General features: G+C 42.1%; 1 protein-coding gene across 2 annotated transcripts; it reads left to right on the forward strand.

Annotated features, from left to right (window-relative positions):
• The first annotated feature begins 4,573 nt into the window (after positions 1 to 4,573).
• mpp3a (MAGUK p55 scaffold protein 3a) lies at positions 4,574 to 26,932 on the forward strand. Of its 2 annotated transcripts, XM_062408914.1 has the most exons (20): positions 4,574 to 4,727; positions 13,536 to 13,598; positions 13,722 to 13,840; positions 14,752 to 14,829; positions 15,465 to 15,545; positions 15,852 to 15,989; positions 16,092 to 16,173; positions 17,703 to 17,788; positions 17,972 to 18,046; positions 18,256 to 18,452; positions 19,157 to 19,221; positions 20,132 to 20,152; positions 21,129 to 21,170; positions 22,377 to 22,442; positions 23,088 to 23,243; positions 23,718 to 23,798; positions 23,894 to 23,987; positions 24,062 to 24,170; positions 24,344 to 24,472; positions 25,129 to 26,932. In XM_062408914.1, exons 2-20 carry the CDS (start codon positions 13,562 to 13,564, stop codon positions 25,306 to 25,308), a joined length of 1,836 nt encoding a protein of 611 aa, XP_062264898.1. In that variant the 5' UTR covers positions 4,574 to 4,727; positions 13,536 to 13,561; the 3' UTR covers positions 25,309 to 26,932. The 2 variants fall into 2 exon arrangements, with proteins under 2 accessions (XP_062264898.1, XP_062264899.1); XM_062408915.1 differs by lacking the exons at positions 21,129 to 21,170; positions 22,377 to 22,442.
• The last annotated feature ends 421 nt before the right edge of the window (positions 26,933 to 27,353 follow it).

Raw genomic sequence — 27,353 nt, forward strand, 5'->3', positions numbered from 1 at the left:
ATGGCCAGACAGAGAATCCTATTGATGACGTGCGGCTGAGAGAATGGTGCGGCGCCGGGAAGGCATTATTCTGAGAGGACATGAAGCCTCCTGCTTCCAGAAAAATGACCTGATAAAAGAAAGAAGAGTAAATATCATATTATCAGTTATATGATACCTTCAGCTCTCTCTCTTAATCCTCCTCCACAACTTGATATGGGCAAGTTATGGTAGCCATAATCAAAATTTAGCCTCGATTGGAAATTGATTTGACCTTTAAGAATTTTTTTTAGAATTAACATTTAACACTGCCGACAGAGAGGGTTATCATAAACAAGAAAGTGGTACTAGCTGCTGTTCAACAACATTAGTAATGTGATGTCAACTCAGATAAGTCACGATATCTGAGCAATGACTCAAGAACAAAAGATTACACTCTCTGGAGGTTTTGATGACATTACAAAGTTTGTTAGTTTCTTTGTAATTCAACTTTTGCAGTAAGTTTCTTTAAATAGAGGATAGCATACCTATAAGATATAGATGTGGCCTATACAATGGGAGACACGGCTGGTGAAACAAATTTGATTAGTTCATATTTCCCATATAGGATCTGAGAATCTTTCATGTGACCCAAAGGCGCGATAATTATACACTGAATGACCCTTTGACCTTTGTTCGTGCACTTAAATGAATAAAGTAACAAAACAAAGCAAAGTTGCACAAAGTTCATAATTCCTGGAATCCCATTGATTAAACTTTCTGATGCCCTGTCTTGTTGACATTACAGAAAAAAATGAACTTGTGGGATTACAGTGTATCATCTAAGAGCTTATCATCTTTTCACCATTTTTATATATGTCTGAGTGGGCACATTTATTATACCTGATTTTGCACGGTGCACACTCTGTGCCTAATAAAAAGCTTTATATGGGGTCAGCACACAACATTAAAAGCTTTGCAGAGACATGTTTCATTAGAGTCTGAACAAGAATGGCTATCGGTAGAGGGCATACCTCCGCTGAGGCCCAACCCCGTTTTCAATCAAGGTGCACCAAATTTCCCACACTCATAGATATCACTCCTGCGTGACTTTTTTCATCAAGATGCATGAATAATTCCCTGAAATATCCCTTATCAATATGATCAAAAGGTTCTTGACATAACATAATGGCGCTTCTCCCATTCTCCCACTCCCAAGCAGTCCAGTGTCACCAGGTATTTTAGTTTACGGGTAGCTTTTTATTTACACTTCAGAGAGAGAACAGGCCAAAACAACAAACAAAAACAAGCCATTTCCCTACCTTCCTGCTACAAACCAAAAATGTTAACAAAAAGACAAAAGCTTACCTAACTACTAAACCAGGAAACACAGGAGAAAAGGGTAAAAGAAAATTACTTCTCCCTCCTACAGGGCTACCACACACAGTTTTCTATTTTCATCCATACGCAAACAAAACAATAATTCATCCGACACTGGTCCAAGTTGGTTGTGGGAGAATTGGTGGAAAGAGGAAAACTGCAGTCAGTCAGTGGTTCAAATATGCTCCTCTCTTCCCTCTGGCCAATCCTGTAGCAGCAATCAGGTGGCTCACGTCAATCAGCAGGTCCAACCTGCTAGCAATCAGGCACCCACACACACACTCACTCACTCAAGAAGACTGGTCACACTCTAGAAGGAGGAACAGAACAATAACATATATACACAGCCGGGGTTGTAACACCTGGATCCACATTGAAAAATGTTCATGGATTCTTCCCTTATTCCCATACCACATCCTTCCTCCAAGTTTAATTAGGTAATTATCTAAATAGGTTCTTTATCCGATTTCACTTATATACATATTTACTAAATTATTGTTCAGAGAGTGACTATTGATGTATAGCAGTGGTTCTCAAAGTGTGGGGGGGGGGGGCTATCTATCTATCTATCTATCTATCTATCTATCTATATATGGTGGTGTAGTTAAGGGCGGCGGTTGTGTGCGGGGGGGGGGATGTTTAACATTGGATTCATTACATTTATTCAATTTCTAGTTTTCCATTCTGTTTACAGGATCAGTGAGGTAAGAGACACCAGAGGAAATGACAAGAGTAAGGCAGACTTCACTACAGGTCTTTTCTAGCCTCTGCTGCAGTTTTAAAAGTAAGTAAGTACATTGTGTCATCATTTCTTGGTCACAACACATCTCCTGCATGTGCCCTATTATCTGCTGTCAGCTCCATCCAGTGTGGCCCCTCCAGAGCTGACTGAACACACCCAAAGACCCTGTTTATTTGTGGGGTGAGGAGAGAGCTTGGACCTCCGGCTCCCTTCATCGTGGACATCAGGCCGGCTTTTTGCTGCTCCCCGGAGAGGGGTAGAGGTTGGCAGATGCCTCTGAATCAATTTGGCCAAAGACCCATAACAACCTCTGATGTAATTAATGGGGATGTTTGGAGTGGATCTGCAGCCTCTATCCAGCTGACCTGCTGCCTCGGCACTGCCTTGGCAGGAACAGGTCAGGAGTCAAAGGTTTGTTTTATCAATATATTAATACGTTTGATTTACAGGGACATCATACATTGATAAGTATTTCTCTGAGTAAGAAACCTCACACATTTATCTCTTCAGCGTCCAGATATTACATGAACCAAAAGATTACGTCCTCAAACTGTTATAATCTCCATTTAAAAGGACATGTTCCTCAATATGAAATCCCACTCACATTGATATAAATGCAGTTTATAAAATCTCCAGCTGTGGGTCGTCAAATATGAACTAAATATAACAATTTAAACAAAACATGGATTTATTTGCACAACGAAAGCAGATTGACTTTTACCCTTAAAATTGTTTGGGAGTTTAAAAGATTTACAGGAATTAATAAGAAGCATAGATGACATATTCATGCAAGTCAGTACCACATGACCAGAAACCTTGGTCATGTGGTACCTTATGCTCAGTTTCTCCCCTGTACTCTCTTTCCTAATATCTTTATAGCTGTGTCTCAATTCAAGGGATCATCCTTTGGAGAACGCATGTGGTCTACCAGCCTCCAGAACGCAAAGTACGAACCGAAGTCAGATGTTAGTAAATGCTCTGATCTCCAGAGGCTTCCCCTGATAGGCGTCACCAGCACGTACCGCCCTTACTGCTGTTGCCTAGCAACACAGCTGAAGTTAGACACGACATGAATGTTTTAACGCCTCTTGGTTTTAGCTGTTCAGTTTAGTCGAATCAGGTACTCAAGCATGGGATGTATCGTCGTTTGAAGGTACATTTACCTCTTTGAAAAAGCAATTTGTAACTGTAGAACAATGAATCCTGGGATAGGTTGGGCCGGGAAGGATCCAATCCGACGAACCCTACGTTTCTCTGGGATGGAGGGACACATCTCAAGATGGGACAGCTAATTGCGCCATTTTTATGTTATTGGTCTTCAAATTCAGCCTCTGAGGGATGAAGCCCCTAATTAGGGTCACTCACAGCTAATTAAGAACAGCATTGGCTGAATATATAACAAAACCCACATATCGGCATGTTTGTCACATGTTTGTGTGTCTGCACTTCACTTTTTGGGGTTCTGCAGGTTTGTTGTGTTCCATATATGAGGAAGAGGGATGGCATGCAGGCATAAAGACTGACAATAAGACATGTGAATGGAGAGGAGTGAAGGTGTGTGTGTGTGTCAGGTGGGGAGGTTACCCCGTCATTAAGAGGCTGCCGTGTGCTCTACATGCAGGCAGACAAAGAACCAGCAGCCAACCTCGGCCATAGTCATGCCCAACTCAGAGAGAAGGGGACCAGATTTGTGCCTCTAATGAAGTATCAATAAACTAGTCACAGAGCCACACGTCAGTTTTTCTGAGAGGAGCCTCCAGTGAGATCTGCAGGTAAACATGAGGGTTCTTCCAACATTCAGCTATTTGGTTGCAAAATAATAATATAGATTTTTTACCTGTTTTCAAGCTGCCACTCTCTTGAACACAAAGAACATAAACCTGAAGCAGCAAATCTGCTGGTTTGAAATGCATGTAGTATTTATAAAGTATTTTATTATTAAAACAGTATAAGTCGTTTTTTGGGGGGACAGCAGAACAATATTTAAATTAAAGTTAAACGGGAGGTTTGAAACTCGACCAAAATGTAAAAAAGTTCAGGGTCAAAGTGTAGTCTGGCTTAGAAGTGTGTTTTTCCACTCTTTGATTTATTCAAATCGACGATATGTGTTTGTTCAAATCAGGATGAAGAGTCTGGAGTTGAGAAATTAGTAAGTCCTTTTTTTTTTTATGTAGAAAGAAGAAGAAGAGTCTGAGCAGATTCTGGAAATCCCTTCACAGCTGCAGTGTCAGGTTTCTGAAACATCAGCAGAGGTTTATTGATCAGAAACACAGATGTGCTCTGTGGCTCATGAGACGCAAACTGAGGAAACAGCATCTCACAGGCAGGAAAGATACAACATCTCATCCCCTCCTCGTTCATTCCTCATCCGCTGCTGCTGTGGACGGAGAGAGCACCAGATGCAAAGAGGGGGGGGGGGGTAAGGGGAGGGGCAGCGAGAGAAAGAAAGAGAGGGGAAGGGAGGAGGCAGACACTCAGCGGCAGGAGGTTTGTGAGAGCAGCAGCCGGAGGAAGAGGAAGAAGGCAGGAGGAAGGAGGAAGGAGGAATCAGAGCGAGAGAAACAGTGTGGCTGCGGTCAGGAAGGATACAGACACAGAGAGAGAGAGAGGGAGAGGAGGAGATACACAGAGAGAGAGAGAAGAGAAGGTAAGAAGGGAGACGATGATCATTTCTCCACCACGTTCATCTTTTCTGTTGCCAGGGCGAACACAAGGCATCAGCTGCTCTGCCTGTCCGCCGTGTTGTCCTTTTATTCCTCCATCTGCCGGCTGGCGGCTGAACGAGGGGCGCGCTGTAGCACTGCAGGGGGATGCAGAGAGATGGAGGAGGAGGAGAGGAGGGGAAGGGATGGGGGGAGGGTGGGGGATACGCTCCACATACACGAGGAAATAAGAATAGAGAGACTAGGGAGAAAGATGAGTTTGGATGACATCTGCCTCTGCTCGGCTCGGCTGTGCAGCAGTGTGTGTGTGTGTGTGTGTGTGTGTGTGTGTGTGTGTGGTGGGGGGGGGCCTTGGGGGATTTGTGAGGGTGGCATGTGCAGGAGCAATGTCAGCTGTCAACACCACTAGTTTCCCTCTCTGGTGGAGAGGATCTAAGTTTCTCTCTGACCACACCCTCACTCCTGTCAGGTAATGAAATTGGATGATGATGGTTTTGTGGATTCCTCAGTGTATGTGTGTGTGTGTGTGTGTGTGTGTGTGTGTGTGTGTGTGTGTGTGTGTTTGTGCTGGATGCTGGCCAAACATGCCTATAGTGTTGCCTCCCATTACTGGCAGTGCAGTGGATTAGCTGTGTTAGAGCAACGTTCATTCTCGAGAAGAGACGCTTGGTGAGACACCGACCAAGATGATTCCACTCTCGGCCGTGTGTGCGGACTACACTGTAGATGCATCACATCCACCTGTGTGTGTGTGTGTGTGTGTGTGTGTGTGTGTGTGTGTGTGTGTGTGTGTGTGTGTGTGTTGGGGTGTTTGTTGCGGTGCCTGTACATGCATGACAACATGAAACGTGCCTTCTGCTCCTCTCATCTCTCTCCCCAGTTCTCCACTGTCGTCGGACCGTAGTCGTCCGGTGAAAAACTCAAGCCTCTGACCGTTGGCCCTCTGACATTGAGAACAGCTTGACCGAGCATTCGTTGTTTAGGGTGTCTCCATGCCAAGTTGTTTTCAAAGCCTAGCGACCACAATATATTTCCATTAAGAGCTGCTCTGTTGCAGAGCGTGTTTCTAATGATCCCTGAAACCCTCACAGGCGTCACGAGAACCACTCCAGATGGCACATTTCGTGTTGTAACACCCTCGCACATTCATATTCATATCTGCCATATTCTGTTAACACATAAACAATTATCAACAGGCCCACAGCTCGAGGACCTGCTTGTGTAGCCACACAGTGACGACATCTGATGACAGATGACTATCAGACAAATGTTCTTTGGTTGTTTTATACCAATGCATTCATATGCTTATCAATCCTCATAGTCATATTTGACACGGCTATTTTAAGTGGTTGAATAAACTTTTATGTCTGTGCATGTAAAAGGGTTAGGGTTAACCCCATGTTTTCATATAAAATCTGAAAGTAAAAAAGATTTCTCTACTGGTTCCCAACACCTTCTTGCCTCACATTCTCTTCAGCCGTGGAACTCAAGAAGCCCTTCATTGAATGAATATTCTTGAAATTATTATTTTTATACAATCAAATTCAAATGTTAGGCTGAATTGGTCAAATTAGAATTCGAACTTAAGTATTAATCACTACCTTCAGCTTCTGTAACATGATAATTTTAGTTCATATCTTTGATAACAAGACATTTTAATTTTTTTTATGAATTTTTCAAATAAAACATTAATTATTTTTTAATCAAATAACAGTGTGATGAACAATGAAAGAGCTTCAGAACTAACATCTTCCATTGAAGAATGAGGAAACCCCCCCAACCTTCTGAGTGTAACTGTATATAAAGAAAGACAATATACGTCTCCACTTTCTCCCACTGTCCATAAGAGAAGCCAAACAGACGCCATGAGGGTTGTTGTTCTGTTGAACCTGCCGACGTCACAGCACCTCCAGAGCTGGTGACTGAAAGCATGTGAATAAGAGCCTCTGGAGGAACAAAAGAAGAGGATGAATGTGTACAGAAACAGAGGAGTGAAAGAAAGGAGACAGTAGGATGGAGCACTGACAGGATGTCTGATTTGTAAGTTCATTTGAGTTCAAACTGCTTATCTATTTATGGACACAGTTAAATTCAGTGTTATTTTGTTTCTAGAGCTTTTATTTAACACAGGATCATGTTATTAATGCAGTAACATTAATAACTTGTAATGCATTTTAGCCAAATGTGTCTGGATAAATGTTTGATGACGGAGGCTGTTGTCTGGTCAGCTGACATCTGAGCTTTTGCTGTGACATCATCATGTTTGTGCGGTCTGCGGCTAAGCTCCTGACTAGATCTGAACTGAAAACATCATTTTTGGGACAAAATGCTAAAAGTGTGATGTCTGAATCTATTTGTGGATCTGTGACATTTGGTGATTGGATGTTTTAGGAGTGATGGTGATGTGGTGAAGTGAAACTGCAGGACCTCTGTTCAGCCACCTGTAAAAAAGGGATGGAAAGAAAACCCTACTTTGCAATGTTAAAGAAAGTGGATAAATAATTACTGGACCTGCCCCCTGATCCGGATCCATGCCAAAATTATATGGTTCTTCCCTGACCCATAACACATCCTTACACAAAGGTTCATGATAATCTGTCTAAGAGTTTTTGCCTAATCCTGCTAACAAACAAACACTGATAAAAACATAATGTCCTTGTTGGAGCATATTAACTGGATTAGTTGACTAGTTAATGACTCAAAGCACAGGTAGTGACACCTCAAGTGATATTCATGATCTTATATTCGGCTGTTTTGTGTTTCTACACAGATTCAAGTTTTAATCTTCACTCGTACATCACGAATATAATTGATAAAGATGTACACAAAGTATTTGTTTGTAGCTCATCCGAAATGGAGAATATAAGAGATACAATCCACCCCGCCTCTTCCCTCCATCCCAAATGTCCCATGGGTGCCACTTAGAGGTGCTCCCATAATACCTCTCTCTGATGACCTCACTACATCAAGCAGCTCAGTATATTATGTCATCCTCCCAGGACTGTCACTGAGGAGAAGGAGATGATTCGAATCACACACACTCTGAAAGCTTCCGTTTCTAAACACATACATCTTCTGATAAATTATTTAGAAGAAAACTAAATCTGGTTGCATGTTCCTGCTAATTAAGGATGAACTTGTTTTTACTCCCAGCTGAATTTTGTTTTTTCAAGATGATTTTGACATCAGTGGTGGGAAAAACAAGTAACTGTGGATGAGGACATGGATGAAGATTTTTTTCTAATCGTCTACGACAGGGAGATGAGATGTGTTTGAAACAGACTAGAAATCAGAAGTTATTGCAATTTATTTCTGAAGAGACAGATTTTTTCCACAAAATACAGAAAGCATGGTACGTTAATTAGGTTCTAAAAGAGAGAAATTGCATGTCGCTATATCCTGTCACTGAATTGTGATAGATTTACTCATAAACCACCAAAACCACACACTTCCATCCCTCTTCCCTGCTTGCTTGTTATTCGACCATGTATTTGTAGAGTATTGATACAGATGCATAGTTTATGTAATGTGATACTGTGACATAAAAGTGTAGATATTATTGTTCATCAGTGGTGTCGTGTTAAAGCTACAACCGGAACCACAATTTTAGGCCTATATTTACATTTTATTAAAATGGGCAACAATAAAAGAAGTTTGCAATGAGCAGTTACTGTAGGCAATGCAGCTAGTGGTGATTTATTCCCCCAAATCTTTTTTTTAAAGCAGCCACTCCAGCTAAGGATGAATGTGTTATTCCAATCTTACCTAACCAATCACCACTCCTCATATCTAAAACCAATGCTTTGGCTATCTGAGGACCAAATTGGCTTGCAGCACACAACTGAAAGAGAATATTTAGAAGTGGGATACTTGATTATCTTGTGTATACACTGCACTACACCACTGAATGTAACTATTGATGAACAGAATAACTCACGTAATTTCCGTCAGAGGAGACTTAAAAGGGAGAGAGTGTAAATTGGAATGAAATCAAATTGTGGTAAAGAGAGGAATAGACTTTGGCGTTCAGACTCCAGCAGGAAGTAGAACACCATGGAAGCAGAGCTTTGAAATATGAGCTTCAGATCTGAGGGGGATTTTCCCCCGGAGCTTCGAGGAAGTAGGGACGTCCCATGAAGGCTTCTGATTGGAGATGAATGATTATCCAGGGTTGAGGTGGTGCAGTGAGCACTGTGCTAAATTGACAGCTGAATGACAGAAGGGAGGACATTTTAAACTTTGACAGCTTACGGGTGATTGGCTGAAGGTATGTTTGTCAGGTTGTGATTGATGAAATCAGAGAATGAGCTGGTGGAGCCTGGAGATGGCGAGAACTGTTCATGTCACTTAGGAGGCAAGAAGACGTCTTCCTGTCTTAACTTTCGCTGAACTTAAAAACATGATGATATAAGGGAGGATCTTCTTTTTCCCATCATTTTAAAGGTTAAAGGTTTTAAGGCTTCATATTTTATTATTCTGTATGAAATAAAATCAAAATAAAAAAGTATATATTAAGTCAGACAAAAGGCTGAATTGTAAACAAAAATGTTGTACCCTTGGCTTCACTTTTCAAAGTGAAGCCCAGTTCATTAAAACCAAATTAACTCTTTGCACTTTACCAAGAAGCCAGTAAACTTTTATTTCCCTATTAATTCTCTTAGTCTACAAGTCGTTTCAGTCAGAAGATGGTGGGAGGAACTTTGAAAGCACTTCTTGAAAGAAAGAAAAAACCTCAGTAAAAAGTGAAAATTGATCCAAATTACAGAATGCAGCTCTTGATTATTATGTTTTCTTTCCCTCTCTGATGTAAATATAGAGAGGTTATATGAAGTAAATCCCAGCTGACACACATGAGAACAAAAAGCCTGTCTCTCAGCTGTTGATCCGTCTGATTCTCCTGACAGAACGAAAAAAATTGCCTCCTCCTCCTCCTCCTTCCTCTGTAATATTGTCTCTATACATTATTCATGAGCTCATCACTGTCTCTCTCTCTTAGTCTCTGCTGAGGTTAATCACATTCTCATTGTGAAACCTAAAGTACAAGGAAATGTTTGTAGGAGGAGGCTGAAAGTTGCAGTGTTGCAATAAAGATGCAATAGAGTGAGATAAGGGTGAAGTCATGTTGGGTAAATTGAGAAGATCACATAGTGGAAAAAAACAAGAGCTCAGTCTTTTTGTGAATTAAATAAGTAAAAAAGTGGAGAGAAGGGGCCTGGGTCGGAGAAGAACCCATTCAATGTTGGTGCAGATGTGGATTGAGGGTCATATCCAGGCCTTTATTCCCAACTTTCGGAAATAAGGAGGGAGTTTTTGTCACTGTTTGTTTATTTTATTTAGCAGCATTACCAAAGTACTGCTGCATGGATAACCACATAACTTGGTAGATTGATGTGGTATGGGTCAGGAAAGAAGCCATTGAATCTTGATCTGGATCAGGTGGCACGACCAGGATTTTTTTCATATAGGACATTTTTCACCATTATTGTTGATTCCTCGGAGAAAAATTCATGAATCTTGATTAATTAAATTATGTTTAAGGGAATGACTTCACTTGATCCAAATAAAAATCTGGATCTAGTGAATTTAATTGTGGTTTCATCAGGGGGAAGGCCTTGGTGGAGGTATGAGCACTACTGCGTGGCATTCTAGTTTTTGTCTTCGATCTCTAATGGCAACAACGATGTGAAGCTGAATGTTACTATTGGTTTGCTAGAACTGGTTTTATTTCATTGTAAAAACAGCAAAAATGGGGACAATCTGCTTTTTATTCCACCGAATAAAATGTGGTGGATGTAGTGATCTCTTTGTAAATAATCAGTTGCTATCTGGAGCAGAACTTGAAAACCATTTTGACATTTTTGAAACATTAAACTTCACAATTATGTTAATCAGGTCGTTAAGTGGTGAGTAGACATTTTCATTGTGTATTTTTTTAAAGAATTTCCATGGCAACGAGTTTGAATTGGTCAAACTGAGAGTGGGCTCTCAACTCAGAACTTTTCACCAATAAGCAGCAGAGAGACACCACACAGCTCCCTACGTATACAGGGTGTAACTTTAAAGTGATTCTCTGAATTACAGCATCAACTTCTACTATATACGCTTTATAACGGCAAACTGAAGTGAATATAACATCATGTGGGTTGTTCTTTTAGTGCTAAAGAGATATTTTTTGTAGCTGCCTGATGGGTCCTGCATCTCTTAGTGACTTCAGCTTGCTTCCTCTTTGTCCTCATTTAACTCTTCACTTACTGCTAGCATCATTGAGGTTCATGTTTTTAGGTAAAACATCCTAAGAATATGTTTCTGCCCTGGAATTGTATTTAACCTGAATCTGATTTAACCATCAAGTTCAGTGTAGAATGTTTATGTGTGAAATGGTGATAACACCTGCTCTTCTTGCACAGTTGAAATGCCCCAAAATGGACATGATATGTATTCACTTTATAACCGTTCTGATGAGCCTCTGCCTGTTTGTTGACATCTACCTCCCTGCATTATGGCATGGTTACACAAATGCGAATGCAAAGTAAATATCGGGGCTCAAAGCTCACTAAAGTTGAACTGCAATTTACTTCAGCACAGTAAGCAAATGTTTTACTCGCCCCTCGCTCATGCTGATTGAAGGTGAACAGGAAGAGAACTGATGTGTTATCATTTGTGTGACCTTAGTCAATATAATTGAAAACCGGACATTAGACTTAGATCCACTGCCTTGTTCCACACCTTTTCTCCATTTTAGTACTTTTATTGTAACTTTAGAAACTGGCTAAGGTATGATGCTAAAAGTTCATCGATGGATCAGTGTTGCTTCAGTTTGCTTTTGCCTCCTGATGGTGCTAGTGTAGAAAACTTTTGCCTTTTGTTTCATGCTTTATTCTCAAAACACGTCTTACCAGCTGTTACCTGCTGTGCTCAGGTTTGAGCTGAGTCACTTGGGCAAATAGTATAAACTTAACAGCCTGTTTAATAGGTTGTGATGCACCGGTATTTGAGGGTGGACACAGTTAATTATTATATCCCTTATGAATCTACAACACAGACAACCCGATCTTTGCCACTGCCAGACCAGTTACACCATCAGGGCTCCGCCCTTTTTCCAAACAGTCGGAATAAAATTTCTGTCAATATTTCAGCAGAGTAAATAGAGGCTTTTATATTTCAGTATCTAGATATCGCTTTTTTTTAAAGAATGGCCGTAAACCAGATGACATTTACACACTCACTTATCCCATAATGCCTGGCTCCACTCAGAAGAGAAAGAGAAGTCAAACAGTCACAGACAACGCTGCTAATCAGTGAATCCAGTCGTGAAAAGGCTGATAATCTTTAGTGCAGCTTTGTTGTATTGTTTAACTTTGCTGCACTCTCCTGGCATTTTGTCTTTAGACCATAGTGCTACATGATGGAGTCTTCGGTTTATGTTATTGACTCCTGTTTCCAGTGGGAGGAAGTGAGGAGAGTATTAGATGGAGTGACAGGGGTATTGATCGGTAGGGGCTGAGATAATCCAGCAGTCTGTACAGGACTCGTTCTGATTGTACGTGTGCGCCACTCACAGATCTGTAATTTAATATGAATCTATACAAAGAGTGGCCACTTTATTAGGTACACCTGTAAATCTAATGTGAGCGTATGCAACTGCTCCTCCATTATTTCTACCTTTGCAACAAGTGATGAGGGTGAATGTCACTGTCATAGAGGTTTATATTTAACTACGTATTTACTATGGATCCTATAGTTTGCACTGGTGTTAAAGGGAACTGAACTTTCTAATACTATTAAGTAAAAAATGTGAGGGGAAGAATATTAGAAACACGTTTCAGTACAATGTAGTTCAATTCAGTAATAATCTCTAAAGATAATCAAATAGTTTCAATAAAATGGATCATCGTAAGATTGTCCTGGTGTTCTGGATTACATTTTATTTTAAAAGTAGCAAAGGGTTTGTAAATAAAATATATAATAATTTAATAAATACATCTTTATCATTTAATTGAGAATATAATGGCGACCTATGATATCTTCATTGATTTTATACACTTTGCCTTCTATCAGAACTGAATAAAAAATTATATGATTGTCTTTTTTAAACTTAAAGGAAAAAACAACCTTCACAATGGCTAAATATAATAAGGTTGATCTTTTGAGTTTGTTTATGCTTCAAATTATTGCTTATTTGACTAAACTGAATTAAGGTTTTTCTCATTTAGCGTAACACTTTAACAACACAGCCTGTGTTTACAACATATGTGAGATTCAGACTGTGAATCCTACAGATAAATGAGCATCTATGTCCTAACAGTGTTCTTTAGCAGCCCCTCCATCATTTAGAGATATGACTTGGTGCTTTGGTTATTTCACACAGGTTTGTACCAGAGTGACGCATCCTGCTGCTCTCCCCCGACACCAGCACACAGCCTAGTGGGCGTGTTAAGATTAATGGTACCAGCAGTGACTGTTAATCTTAGTAGCGCAGCTCTATGATGCAAGCAGTCTTTGTCATACACACCTACACATTCATAGATAAGGTCACCTCCCCAACCTGCAAAATGGTAAACACAACCAGGATTTATAGCTCGAGTCACATGGGGGTTGATGTACGGCTGTAATTACTGTACATGGGTCGCTTGATGCCTTTAGATCAGTTCACACAAACAAAAAAAAACTGCACAATCCCTTTTTTGTGCTGTTTTTGTAAAGAGACAACATTTGTTTTAAATCCTGTTTAGAAACAGAAACTGTCAGTGAACATCAGTATTTGAATACATTTTTCTTTCTCTCCATCCTAGGTTTCCCCTCCTCACCTCACTGACCCATGAAAGAAGCCATGCCGGTGCTAACAGCAGGAGCAGGTGAGCCGAGTCAACACAGATGCTCCACACACACTGTCCATACTGCCGGAGGCCCGCTGCGCTCCGTCTGCTCCTGTTAATGTACATGATGATTTTCTTGTTCCCCCCCCCCCCCTTCTGTAGGGCTTCACGAAACGTTGGCCCTGCTGACCTCTCAGCTGCGGCCCGATGCCAACCACAAGGAGGACATGGTGTTCCTCAAAGACGTGTTCAGTGAGAGAAGCCTGGGATACCTCATGAAGGTGAGGAAGTCTTATTATTATTAGTACTCTGAATAATCACTAAAATTATCTGTAGATATCGTTTGCATCTTTGCACAGTTTTGATAATCTGGTCTGTTGGTCGTGTTCCTTGAATGAGTTTCATCAAATCATCAACGCAGCCATTCAAAACTGTCACTAATGAGGGTTTCAATAATTGTTTTGGCTATTTTTCTGCCATCATTATCACCCTGGGTTGTTTTATGTGCTGTAAACAAATACATGTGAAATACACGGGCAGAATTGATACATTACCTATTACCTCTGTATGCTGACTCACCCACCACCTGATATTTCTGGGTTGTTGTGGACATTACTGCTGAGTTGTGCATATGTGATATAGGCAAAGTAAAGTTCACACCCAATTGTGCGGACAGTTCATGTATGAAAGTGGCTACTGACCCACCCCACATGAACGCCCCTCTTCAGAGTATATGTAGCGTGTCTCTACCTTATTTCTTTTAGTCCTTGAAGACTCTTAAACATTATTGTATTGTCGTCATCAGTCCTTATGTGTATATTTACTTGTCAGGAAATATAAAACTAAGACATTTTAGACTAATATAGTAATTTTTTATGATCTATTCATGTGATAGTAGACAACTGATATTGGGCCAAAATGTAAGGTTTATAAATAAAAAAAAAATGGAGCTTTATAAAACGTAAATGTTTGTGATTGTTGCAGTTTAGTAAAAGTAGTAAAAGTCCCAGATTCTATAACCTTAATTATTCTGTTCAGTTGGAAAGCCAACTGTCTGAAGGCTATCAGCAACTATTGGATGGATATCCATCATGGTATTCATGGAGTACCATGAATACCATGGAGTAACAGATTTAACAGATTTAACGTTCCAAAACGCTGCACTCCTTAATGAAACCCTCTTTGATGACAGATCCATGAGAAGCTGAGACAGTATGAGAGACAGAGTCCGGCACCTGTTCTCCACAGTGTTGCTTCTCTGGCAGAGGATGTAAGTTCATCAGGCACACAGTCACTCACACACACACACTTGCTTGCACTTCATAGTGCACTAATCATAGTGAGGACACTCATAGGCATTTTCCAGCCCCTAACCGTTACTTTAACCATCACATCTAAATGCCTTACCCTAACCATGAACCTAATTCAAACCCGAACCCTAAAACCAAGTCTTAACCCTCAAAGAAGCCTTTGAAAAAGTGCAAACCAGCCATAATGTTCTCACTTTCATAAAATGTCTATTTTTAAAATGGTCCTCACAAACATATAAGTACAATTACACATGCACAAAGACACTCGCACACACAGTTTGAATTATATTTCCACTTCCAGCAGTCTGTCACAATGAGTTACAGAGAAGTGAATTTTAATGTCCTCAAAGTGCTGAATCATCCTGATGCTCATCTCAGGAAACTCCACATCCTGCCGCTCTCCTGCTCCCACCAGTTATCAGTGAGGAAACTGCTGACCTCTGCTTCTCGACACTTATATTCCCCTGCGAGCATGTCTGTGTATCTGTTTGCATTAATTCTACAGTAAACTGCAGCACTGCATTACCGGTATACACATGCACTGGCTCACATGAAATCAGGGAACCGTGGTTGATGTGCGTGCTGTGATTGGCAGGTTGCGGAGGATCTGCAGGGTGGACCAATGAGCAATGAGGAGAAGGAGCTGCTGCACCTGTTGACGTCACCACATCTGAAGGTAAACACACTGCCACTGGCTTTTTTTGAACCACAATCCTAAAGTGATACTTCGGAGAATAATAATCAACATTTTAACCAGATTAATGCTGTTTAAACATGAAAAGCTTTATAGATTGTTTGGGGAAAGAAAAATAATTCTTCATGCAATTATGTCCAATTTTCATTCTTGGCATTGCTTTGACATTAGACTGTAGATGAATCTCTGAAGCCATTCACAGTTTGTGGCATCAGGCTGCTCTGTGTGCTCTCCAGCAGCTGAACGTTCACATTGTAATCTCAGCACGTCGCCTCTCTCTCCCACCAGGCTGTTCTCTCAGTGCACGACACTGTGGCTCAGAAGAACTTTGACCCTGTGCTGCCGCCGCTGCCCGATGACTTCGAGGACGAGCTGGAGGAGGAGTCCGTGAAGATTGTCAGACTGGTTAAGAACAAGGAGCCTCTGGTGAGTTGTGACAGAACAACAGGGGTGGAAATGAAAACATAAGAGCCCGCAGGAGAATGGGGGGATTCTGCAAATCATCATATAAATTCGTCTGTTTGTCAGGGAGCCACCATCAGGCGGGATGACGCCACTGGGGTGGTGATGGTCGCTCGGATCATGAGAGGAGGTGCAGCTGATCGAAGCGGTAAGTTGAGCTTGTTCTGCTGATTTTGGTCTTGGCCCATTAATGGACCTACAGATAGACCCCTACCTGGGGACTGGAACACAGACTTAAGTGGTGAAATTCATCCACTTGAAGATGTCTGCTGTGCAACTAGGATGTCACATTTCAAAGGCTCCTTTAAACACTTTCGACAAATGCTTCCTTTCAATCATGCGAAATTGCGGCCCATAATGGCCCAACCTATCCCAGGATTCATTGCGCTTCAATGGTAAACTATTTTTCAAGGGAGCGAAATTACATTAAATGACTTCTACAAAGTTTTGATGCTTGGGGAATTTATCTATCTCTTCGTGTACAACTTCAGCTCTGTTGCTAGGCTGTGTAGACCAGACCATTTATTTTGGTTCGGACTTGGAGGTCTAAGTGGCCCATGAAGGAGATGGGCTAGACGTGGGCAGGTAGACGATGGTGTCGGAAGAATGCAGACTCTGAATTGAGACACTCACTCTTTGGTTTAGTCTCTCTTCTATTCATTCTTACTTTGTGGTTTACTTTTCAAAGGTTATAACAGTATTGTAATTCAGGCAACATTAGCAGGGCTGCTCACAACTTAATGCAGCTTTGTTCCTCTGTTTTACCCTTTTTAAGTTTCAGTCTCTCAAAAGTGCAAATAATTTGTAATGTTAATGTATAAAGACGAGTTTTAGCGACATTTCTGCTGTTGTTTAAAAGTTAAAAGAGCAAATGTGTTCGGATGACAAGCAGACATGTTCATGGATAGATATGAACCAGGACACTGCAGTGATGTAGAACAGCCCTGAGGCAAACTGAGCCACTGTGCTGTTTTACAGCAGCGGGACAGCATTTGTCTTCTTGCAACCGGAGAAAATGAGGGAAACTGTTTCATGAAAAATGTGCAGAAGGCAACTAATCAAAAGCAGATTCTCTGATGAGGTGAGATCAAGGCCTCAGCGTGAGACGAATCGCACGACTGCTGCCGAAACCTTAAGCTCCTCACGAGTCCCCAGCGACTCAATCACACAATGTAGACTCAGCAATGATCCTTTCATGGGCGTTGCCATGGAAATATCAGCCACATGCAGGTGTGTGTGTTGTCTTTGTTAGTTGGCATTAGACACATGCATGCTGGGAAACTAAAACTAATTGGTGTCCTCATCTATTAATCATTAATACCCTGCTCTGTTTTCTTGCGTCAGCAATGGAAAAGCTCTTGTCAGTGTGGAGACCGAGTTCAGAAGCAGCCTCTGGCCTCTGTGTGTGTCTCCTAGATGCATACATTATATGATTGCACGATAATGTGTGATCCTGAGGGAGAAGCATACTGATGCTACTCCTTTCAGCGTCTGGTTTCATTGTTGAAAAGGATCTAAAGGAGGAAAGATCAGAGCTGAGGATGGAGGCAGCCTCTATCCGCGGATCTGACTGCAGCACTATGATATGGCTGATAGACTCCAATGACCTGGAAAACGCAGTGATCGTCATTGATGTTTCTGTTCTGTTCGTCTTCATCTCGTCTCCCCTCCTCACAGGTTTGGTCCATGTTGGTGATGAACTCAGGGAGGTCAACGGAATCTCTGTGATCCACAAGAGACCTGACGAGATCAGTCAGCTGCTGGTAAGACAGAATCTCCACACGCTGCAGAATTAACTGATGTTTGAGGACTACACAAGTACGATATACATGTCAAACCTCCATTAATATCTAAGCTCCTCTCATTAGTCGTCCATTTAAAGTCCATTTTAAAGATGATAGTCTGCACCCACAATCTTCCCTCTGTGTCGTCTATTTGCGATCTAGTCCCAGTCACAGGGCTCCATCACTCTCAAGATAATCCCTGCCATTAAGGAAGAGGATCGACTGAAGGAGAGCAAGGTGAGACAAAGCTGGAGTTACTGTGCACGAATTTAGTTTTTACACTTTTCTTACACAGTTTGAAGGGAAACAAAAGACTCATTATTAGGTTCATGTAGACGTCTACTGGGACAGATGAACAGCTTCATCCCTGTTTCTTCAATAATAAATAGGTACACAAGGTGCTTTCCCCCCCACATTTCTCACAAAGCCTTTACTTTTGCGTCCAGGTGTATATGAGAGCCTTGTTTGACTACATCCCGCTGGAGGACAAGGCCACGCCCTGCCAAGAGGCGGGACTTCCCTTCAAACGAGGAGACATCCTGCAGGTCGTGACGCAGGACGACCCCACGTGGTGGCAGGCCAAACGCGTGGGAGACAGCAACCTGCGGGCCGGACTCGTCCCGTCCAAACAGTTCCAGGAGAGGTGATGTCAAATCATGTAAAAATGTTCTCCCTATGATGTAAACTGGTGAAACGTATCACAGACACACGGCTGATATGTATTTTATCCAGCTATTTGTAATCCTTTAAATCCACATTCATGTGTTCCACATTGAGGGGTCAACTATGATTAGATGGAGCATCAAAGCGGTGAGTGTGTGTGTTTGGGGGGGAAACAAATCGAATCGCAGCCTTGAATAGGCACATGCTGATACCACAAGTGTCATAATCTGTCGGTAAGATGATCTCAGCAGGGCTGATGTATCCCTGCCAAACACTGCAGAGTCTGTTGGATTAATGTCCACAGCTGGAACACAGAGAGAGACACAGGTCAGAGGGTTAGCTCTCTGAAGCTCTCTGAAGCTCTGTGAAGCCTTAACCGAGAGTTTGTAGGTTCAATTCAGATTTTAAGTGAAATAACAAAGATCTCCTGATACTGTGGGTTCCTGCTGCACCCTGAATAAAAAACATGTCCTTAAATGCACCGAACAAATAATAATTATTGTCAAAGCGCAGCAAAATGACCACATGTCTGTGCTCAGGGTCCAAATATCCTATAATCCATCCAGGTGTGTTGTATTGTTTGAATCTTTTAATCTGACATTTCCTCTGAACCTTCCGCTCACTGATGATTCTCTCCCTGCCTCCGTCCTCTCTCGCTCTTTGTTCTGCTGCACATGCCCCCAGGCGACTGGCCTACAGGATGAAAATGGGCACACTCCCGAATCCAAAATCCCCTAAAAAGCCCGTCTGTAAGTTCTTTGCTTCCCGTGACTCCTCTGCACCTTTTCATCATTACAGTTGACCACCTGCAGCATCGCTCACTGTCACTTCTCCTTTCTCTACTTATGCACGCAGTCAGTGTCATTACAGGACAATGTTTCCTCCTCTAGATAAATGCAGCAGTGTTTTCATTGACATTTATTGACCTTTTTCGAGGGTAATTGGCATTCTCAGAAGCATTAGTATTCATTGTCCATCCTCTCCGTGCTGCTCCGCCGACATGTTTTTAAAAAGGATGGGGGGGGGGGGGGGAGCACAAAGATGGAGGGAGGGATCATAGAAATGAATTAATCTCTTTCATGTTATGCTCCATCTGGACAGTGAGCGAGCTGCGAGTTCGGATTAAGTAGATCAGACAGTGTTACACCAGGCCACAGCTGAGGGGGAAAAAAAAGCCTCAACAATACATAGCGCTTCTCACTTTCTCACTTGACTCTATAGAGGTGGTGTTTAAACAGACAGGTGAGTGTGTAATATGAGTGGTGGCTCTTCGTGGCACATAAGCTGCAGGCGATCCGATTAGGCCTGAGCCACGGGGAGACAACATGAGCTTAGCAATATGGCAGCTAGTCGTGCTCCGCCGCGCAGCAGCGAGCCTGCGAGGGCTCGTCTCTCTCAGCCTCCCTCTGTGCTCCTCCAGCTCTCTGATTAATTCCCCTAAATCCCAGCGGGGGCCGTTAAATGTGGGTCTCCCCCTGTCTCATCAGTGACGTCACCCTGATAACAGCACACACAGATTTTATATTAAGAGTCTATAAATCCTCACATGACGTGCTTTCAGAAAATTTCCAGAAATGTCTTACACACAGAGCTGCTGCCCATTTATCTACTGTGATGATAATGTTTTACACTTTCCTCTTCCCTGATGCAAACTGTCAGACGACCAAGGATGTGATAAAGGTGGGTACATGTGCAGCCACAAACATGATTCATCCAGTAAATACATACAAAGAGAAAATACACGCACAAAATAGACAAAACAGAAAAACGTGTGTGTGTGTGTGTGTGTGTGCGTGTGTTTTTGTCTGTGTTTGTGCGTGTGTGTGTGCAAGCTAGCATGTGTGCTAGTGTGTGCATATGGGATTTCTACTGCTTCCAGCATAATTTCTTCCCTCATCCTGTTGGTGTACCAGACAAGAATAGATAGTTTGCATTGCCAACGTGTGTGTGTGTGTGTGTGTGTGTGTGTGTGTGTGTGTGTGTGTGTGTGTATGTGTGTAGTGTTGTACCTGCTGAAGTGCAAGCAGAACAGCATCCCTGGAGACTACAGTCCAACCAAGAAGAGGCTGTTAAAGAGAACAATAGTTCCTTTTTTATTCTAGGTCATCCTCAGTCCCAGATATTATGTTTGTTCTGTTTTTCACTAGACTGCATCATCAGACCCTATTTCAATGTTTTATTCTGATTCTGTGCTGTAAACCATCCTTTTTTTTTAAATCATTACATATCATCATGTTCTCCTTTTGTTGTGGACTTATGGATTTGTAGGTTTGTGTATTTGAGGCAGTTTCTTTCTCAGCTGTGCAACAATGGGGAGAAAAGACTTGTTTACATGTGTGTGGGTCACAGGGACTTCACAGCTGGCTCCTTTTCAGAAGGAGAGCCTCCTCTGTTCCTCTCCTCTCCTCTTCTCTCCTCTCCTCTCCTCTCCTCCTCTCCGTTAGTGGCTGTTGCCTCCAACAACATTCCATCATTAACTCTTGGCTGCCTCCCGCTGTCTGCCTGCCTGCTGCCTGTCGGCCCCGTTTGCCCTCTCCAGCGCCCACAGCCCTCCTGCCCTCCTGCTCTCCTGCGCTCCTAGCCACCCCACTCTTTGAATCTTCCAGGTCTCTTACCCTGTGCTTACCCCCTCTTTTCCTTGCTTGCCTCCCTACAGAGGACTGTGACTGTGAGGGCTATTTCAATGGACAGTACATAGGTGAGAGCGTGAACGTCTTTCTCCACCTCCTTCTGCCTATCTGCTCTTTGCCTGTTGCAGCCTGGCTGTGCGCTGGCTCCCTGGATGCTTCGGGCTGGGGGTCACACTGATTGCTTGTTGAGTTGACCCGTGCAGGGCCAGGGGTTGAGGGACAAGAGGGACAAGAGGTGGAATATCAATACAGTAATTTAAAAATACTATCTTTAGAGTAAAGGTCCTGTGTGAAATAAGTAAATTTAAACTGTACATAGCTATTAGAAGCAGCATGGAATGAAAGTACTGGTTTGGGTCAACAATGTGTCACTGTAGCGGAGGAGGAGCAAGTTTGACTTTACTATAAACAGGAACACCAGTCACTATTTGGTGGAACTGTTAACTTCTTAAATATCCGCTGACCTTTACTACACACTACTGTTTGTCAAAGGTCAGAGGTCAAACATTTTAGAAAACAACTGGTTTATAGTGAAAAGATAATATTATTTATGTGAAATCTTCATCATAAAACTAAAGGTGTCACATAAATGTAGAGTATAAAGTTTAATATTTCCTTTTGAAATGCCATGGAGTGTAGATAAGGTAGATAAAAATAGAAATAGGTACAATACTACTTCACAACAGTAAAATGTTGTTTGCCTTTGAATAATTAGCCAGGAAAATAAATGTTGAAGTAATACACTTTTGTGACATCAAATTGGAGAGGATGGAATATGGCCTTCCCCTTTATCCTCAACCCCTCACCAGCCTTCCAATGACCTCCCCTCCCTCATCCTTCTTCAGCCCAACCTGACCCCTCTATGCTCCCCCACGTCCTGCGAGCTGCTGGAATGACGATGAGTACAAGAAGTGATCTGACCGCAGCGAGGAGCTTAACAGCACCTCCTCCCTGTAACACACGACACCCTTTAAAACAGTATCTGTGCTTTCCCTTTGCTTGGAGCTGTTTAAACCTCCCTCCACCCACCTCCTCCATCCAGCAGTGTTTGGATCCTCCCTAACTTGCCTCCCTCCCGTCCCGCATCTAACTGACTGCCCCCTGCTACTGTGGCCAGTGCACTGCTTCCTCCTTTTCTTGAAAAATACCCCCTCCTCCTCCTCACACCCTGCTGCGTTGGACGCATTGCACACTCCACCAGGCACGTGTGCTGCTCGTTCACCCTGTGTGGAGGTGTGAGGGTGGGTTGTGTGATGCTCTAACGCCAGTTATAGTCTCTCCTAAGTGTAAAGCAGTGGCGCCCTCCTGTGGCCAGGTGTTTTCCTGGGAATTTTATTCAGGTACAGTGCCCGGCTCATTCCTGCAGGTATACACCACTGACAGGGGGAGGGTACAGACAGTCCTGGTCATGGGAGACCCTCTTTCCCAGCCACTCTCGGTCATCCGTGTGGCGTTTTCCCAGGGCCAGGCTGTCCTGTCTGTCCTGCCTCAGCACTGTAGCCTCGTTGAAAGACGCATGCCTTTGAAAATCATGTGTGTCTTGGGTCACACAAGTATTTCATCCAGATGAAAGAAAAATTACTTTAAAAATAATTAAAGAAAAGTTTGTTTACAAGGCTTTAACTGTGCTTAGTGTCAGCTGCATGTGATTTTTACTTGAAGCATGGTGAATCATTGGCTCAAAGTTCAGTTAATATCTCACACGATCAAGTATTTACACGTCAAATTAGAGGGAGCTATTTTTATCCACGTGCAGTGTTTACAGAGGTTTTTAATGCATGTTTGTCAAAGGGTTGGTCTTGACTATATTCAAACAATGTTTGCTCACTGCCCTTCATGCAAAAATGTACCATATGCATCATGGAAGTGAAAAGTTTACTCATATGTAATCATGAGATTAGAAATAATTTTATGGCTCATATCATCTGACCCAAGACCTTTTGTTTTCTGTTCTTTCTCCCCTCTTGTGTGTGGCCTCGCTGCAGCTGGTTTACGGAGGAGTTTCAGGCTGAGTCGTAAAGACAGACAAGGATCCTCAGGAGAGGGCTCTGATCCCGGAGACTCCGACTACCTGACCTACGAGGAGGTGACCCGCTACCTGTGGAGGCCCAATGAGAGGCCTCGTCTAGTGGTTCTGATCGGTGAGACTGAGCCACTAACTGGCACTTATGTTCTTCTGTGATGATAGTGACATCTACAGGATTAAATCAGGTAGTACAACATACCATAGACTCATTAACATTGGGGCTGTCAGTTTGTCCAAAAATCGAATTTGACATGACGCATGGTATGATGACGACAAACAGCCTCACCATTGATAGTTACTTCACAACCCAAAATACTTTCACACATCACTTCTCAGTTGCTAGCGTCCTCCATTTTCATAATATGATATAACATCACAAGAGGGCCTGTAATTGGTCAAGCAGACAGTGAACAGATCTGCTGGATCAAGAGACTAAACGGTCTGATGTACTTCTACAGGTCATTACAGGTGGAATACAAACTTCCCCCCAAGTTGCAATTTCGAATATAAAGTCCTAATACTAAACAGATTTACCCTTCATGACTAAATTGTTTTTCTCTTAAAATACACACCCAATCTGCATCCGTAGGTTCTCTTGGAGCACGGATCAATGAGCTCAAACAGCGGGTGATTGCTGAAAACCCACATCGTTATGCTGTGGCTGTACCGCGTGAGTTGCTCACACCATTCATACATCTCTAAATCTAACAGATATTATTTTGCAGTGACCTCACACATATGAAATTTCTTCTCATATTTCCACAGATACCACAAGGCCCAAGAAACCCCACGAGAAGGAAGGGGTGGAGTACCACTTTGTCACAAAGCAGCAATTTGATGCAGATGCTTTGAACAACAAGTACGTTGACACACATGTTGGTTGTTGTGTGAATGTAGGATTTGTTTCCTTCTGAAGTTTGGTTTCTCCTTTAGGTTCATAGAGCATGGTGAATACAAGGAGAACCAGTATGGCACCAGTATAGAGGCGATCCGCTCTGTACAGGCCAAAAATAAGATGTGCGTAGTGGACGTACAGCCTGAGGTAAGAGTCACATTACAACCACTGAACCCATCGTCCAAATGTATCACAGTCCACTATCACAACACAGTCACTTCAGATCTGTTCAATATGCAGAGTCTGAAGTATCACTGTCCTCTCTCATGTTTGCTTCCTGACCCCTGTTTGGCTTTTATGTAAATGCATCACCACTCCAGGCTCTGAGGAGGCTGCGGACAGCAGAGTTCAAGCCTTATGTCATATTCGTCAAACCTCGTGTTCCTGAGAGCAGGCGACGCCGCAGTGCCACCACCTCGCCAGGAGGGGGAGACCACGGTCGCGTTACAGTGAGTCCTGCTTTCTCTGAGATGCATCTCAACCTAAAACCAATTCAGTCCTTTGATAAATGCTCCTTTCATGAAGGTTGTGAAGCATTTTTTTTTTTTATGATTTTGGATACAACATTATGAACTTTGTGCTTTTGAACTAGATTATTACAGATGTGGTTCTTTTGGCCTTCCTTGGTCAATAACACATTCATATGATGTAAAAGAGTTTAACTGACTCTATCTTGAAGGTTGGATTTTTCGTGCCGTCCAATACAACATTGGACAGAATTAATTTTAGTGGTAGGCCTTTACCTAATATTTGATGTGGGTCACAAACATTACTGTTCATTCTTGTTTGCAGCCTGAATATTTAGAAAACAAGATATAATAGAGACATTGACATATTTGACAGTAGACCATGGGATTATTCTACAGTTGTGTAAAAAGTGTTAAGGCTCTAAGACACACAAAGCAATTTTTCGACATCATGGCCAAACAGAACATTTTCACAGGCCACAATTGTCATATTCATTCAGGAGCTGCAAATCACTTTGTTGGGATGAAATCAAAACTAGCCAAGGACTCATACAGGTCGAAGGATGAGGCCATGCAGGTTCTGTCGTCACACAATGCTCTGTCTATATCAAACCCGTCATTTTCTTTTTTAACAACAGGATGAAGACCTGCAGGAGATGCGCCAGTCTGCCATTCAGATCGATCAGCAGTATGGACACCTGGTGGACCGGGTCCTCATCAAGGAGGACTCAGTCAGTGCCTGTGCAGAACTCCGAGGTATTTTGGAGAGGCTGGAGCGAGAATCCTTCTGGGTGCCTCTCAACTGGGTGCGGACCTAAATTTCACTCTTCCCCCTGAATCTTCTAGAGGAACTCCACAGCCCGCCCACCCAAATCCTCTTCCCAAATGACCTAATTCCCCTCAAAGGCCCTTTTGCTGGTCTGGCAGTCTGCTGGACTCCCTCAGCACTGGTCAAACAGCCACTACTGAGGCTCCAAATGAAAGTCTGTCCGAATATCAGTCTTTTCCATCACAATCGCTCCTTTCCCATGTAATTTATTCAAGTTTGCTTTGAATTTATTTGACGACAGGGAACAGAAGCAGAAGTGTTTGATTCCTCCCGCTGTCACTTCCTCGAGCTGCATTGTTTACTGGAGTGTGTCAGGTTTGGGATCCCACTCACAGGATTGCTCAGTCAGTCAGCTTTATCATGACTCCTGTTGGAGTACATTTAGTAGCATGTTTTTTATTCAGCTCAATGCCACATACAGAATTATTTCAATGCAACCTGTTTACCTTCAGTCCTGTGTGTTATAATGGTGTGCACAAAGTCTGTGTAGATTGATGTCACAGTGTGTGTACACAAACCACCCACATATGATGCTACTTTGACGATCATGAATGGGTTTTTTAAAGTTCCCTTGCACATTTTTTAGACAGCAGGAGCAAAGGTGGAAACTCAAAGTATTTTATTTGAGAATCAGAGTTTTGTTGAACTTGTGATGTAATATCCAGATTTTGAATAAAAAATAAGTTTATGAATCTGCATCTATTGATAATTAACTACTTGTTAAATTTACCAACATGTTTACATGTTTATACTCATAAGATATAAACAATCTGAAGACAACTTGCTATTTTCTGCCATTTTCTGATGCAAAACTTTATCAGGAATAAGGGGCCGGATATTAAACAAAGACTATTCTTGTAAATTGCCGCCTTATTTCGTATACAAGGCCAAACACAGAAAATGCAGAGTAAAATGTGATGTTAAAGGATACATCTGAACCCTCATGAAAGACGTCTCATATGCACAATGAAAGATTTCATGGTTGTAATTGTACTTTTCTCTGAACTGACATGAAAATGACATGAAAATGACTTCAAAGAAAGTATTGGTGGTGACGATTGAACACAATCCACCTCCAGAGTTTAGTCAAATCAAGAGTTTCTCTATTTCTGGTTCCAAACTGCCACAGCCCAGCACTGTAAACTGTGTGGACAGAGTTTTACATTAAAAAGACAGGTTTTTTGGCGAAGAATTGTTTTTTTTTCTCTAACTTCAGCTTAAATAAAATAAGTTTTACACAGACCGGGGATCACATAGATCAAATCCCTTGAGGATGGGATCTCTTACAACCAGTGCAAAGAGGAGTAATCATTGAAGGTTTGCAACCTTAGACTCTTTCTTTGGTCTGATACACCTTAAATGTCAACCAATCCTGAAATGACACAAATCAGATTATAGGATACTGATAGGCTCATGTCACAGGTGATCACAACGTAAGTGGTCTGTCCTGGTTTAAAACATTTTGGATAAACACTCACTTTGAATGTGTCCGACCCTTTCCGCTGTTTGTTAAAAATGTGCTCTGTGTTTTTGATCTTTTCATGTTCTGTACGAACTAAAGAAACCCAGAATGTTGAGTTTGTAACGTGACATGTACAAAGTGCCATAATAAAGCTAGCTTAATTAAACCGTTGGCATTCCTTTAATACGGTTTCCCGGGAAAAAATGTTTTCCCCCAAAGCTCGATTTTCTTTTGCAGCATATTGATGTCAACATGTTTTATGTGTGTGTTTGCCTTTCATCTGTTGTTGCAAACACTGCACTGCAGTTAATTTAGGTGCATGTATAATATTGTCAGAAGACCTTGGCTTTGGTCCACAGGCAGTCATCACATCTCAGTGTTGTGTTCCAGCTGGTCTGCTCTGGGGACAGATTATTGTCACAGTGATGGATCAGTTGAAAGCAAATCTAAGTTCTGGAGAAGAATTTATAATGAACCACAGTTGAACCTGAGAGGTAGAGGCTCAAACTATTTAACTTCTTCACTAAAGTCACTTTATTGTAAAGCAATGCATCATACAAATCATAATTAAA

The sequence above is a fragment of the Platichthys flesus genome, chromosome 16 (assembly GCF_949316205.1).
Source record: "Platichthys flesus chromosome 16, fPlaFle2.1, whole genome shotgun sequence".
Taxonomy (NCBI): Eukaryota; Metazoa; Chordata; class Actinopteri; order Pleuronectiformes; family Pleuronectidae; genus Platichthys; species Platichthys flesus.

Coding starts and splice junctions, on each gene's coding strand:
- mpp3a (XM_062408914.1), top strand. CDS start 13,562: ATGAAAGAAGCCATGCCGGTGCTAACAGCAGGAGCAG. Junction 14,830..15,464: donor TTGCTTCTCTGGCAGAGGAT/GTAAGTTCATCA, acceptor TGTGATTGGCAG/GTTGCGGAGGATCTGCAGGG. Junction 17,789..17,971: donor ACGAGATCAGTCAGCTGCTG/GTAAGACAGAAT, acceptor TTTGCGATCTAG/TCCCAGTCACAGGGCTCCAT.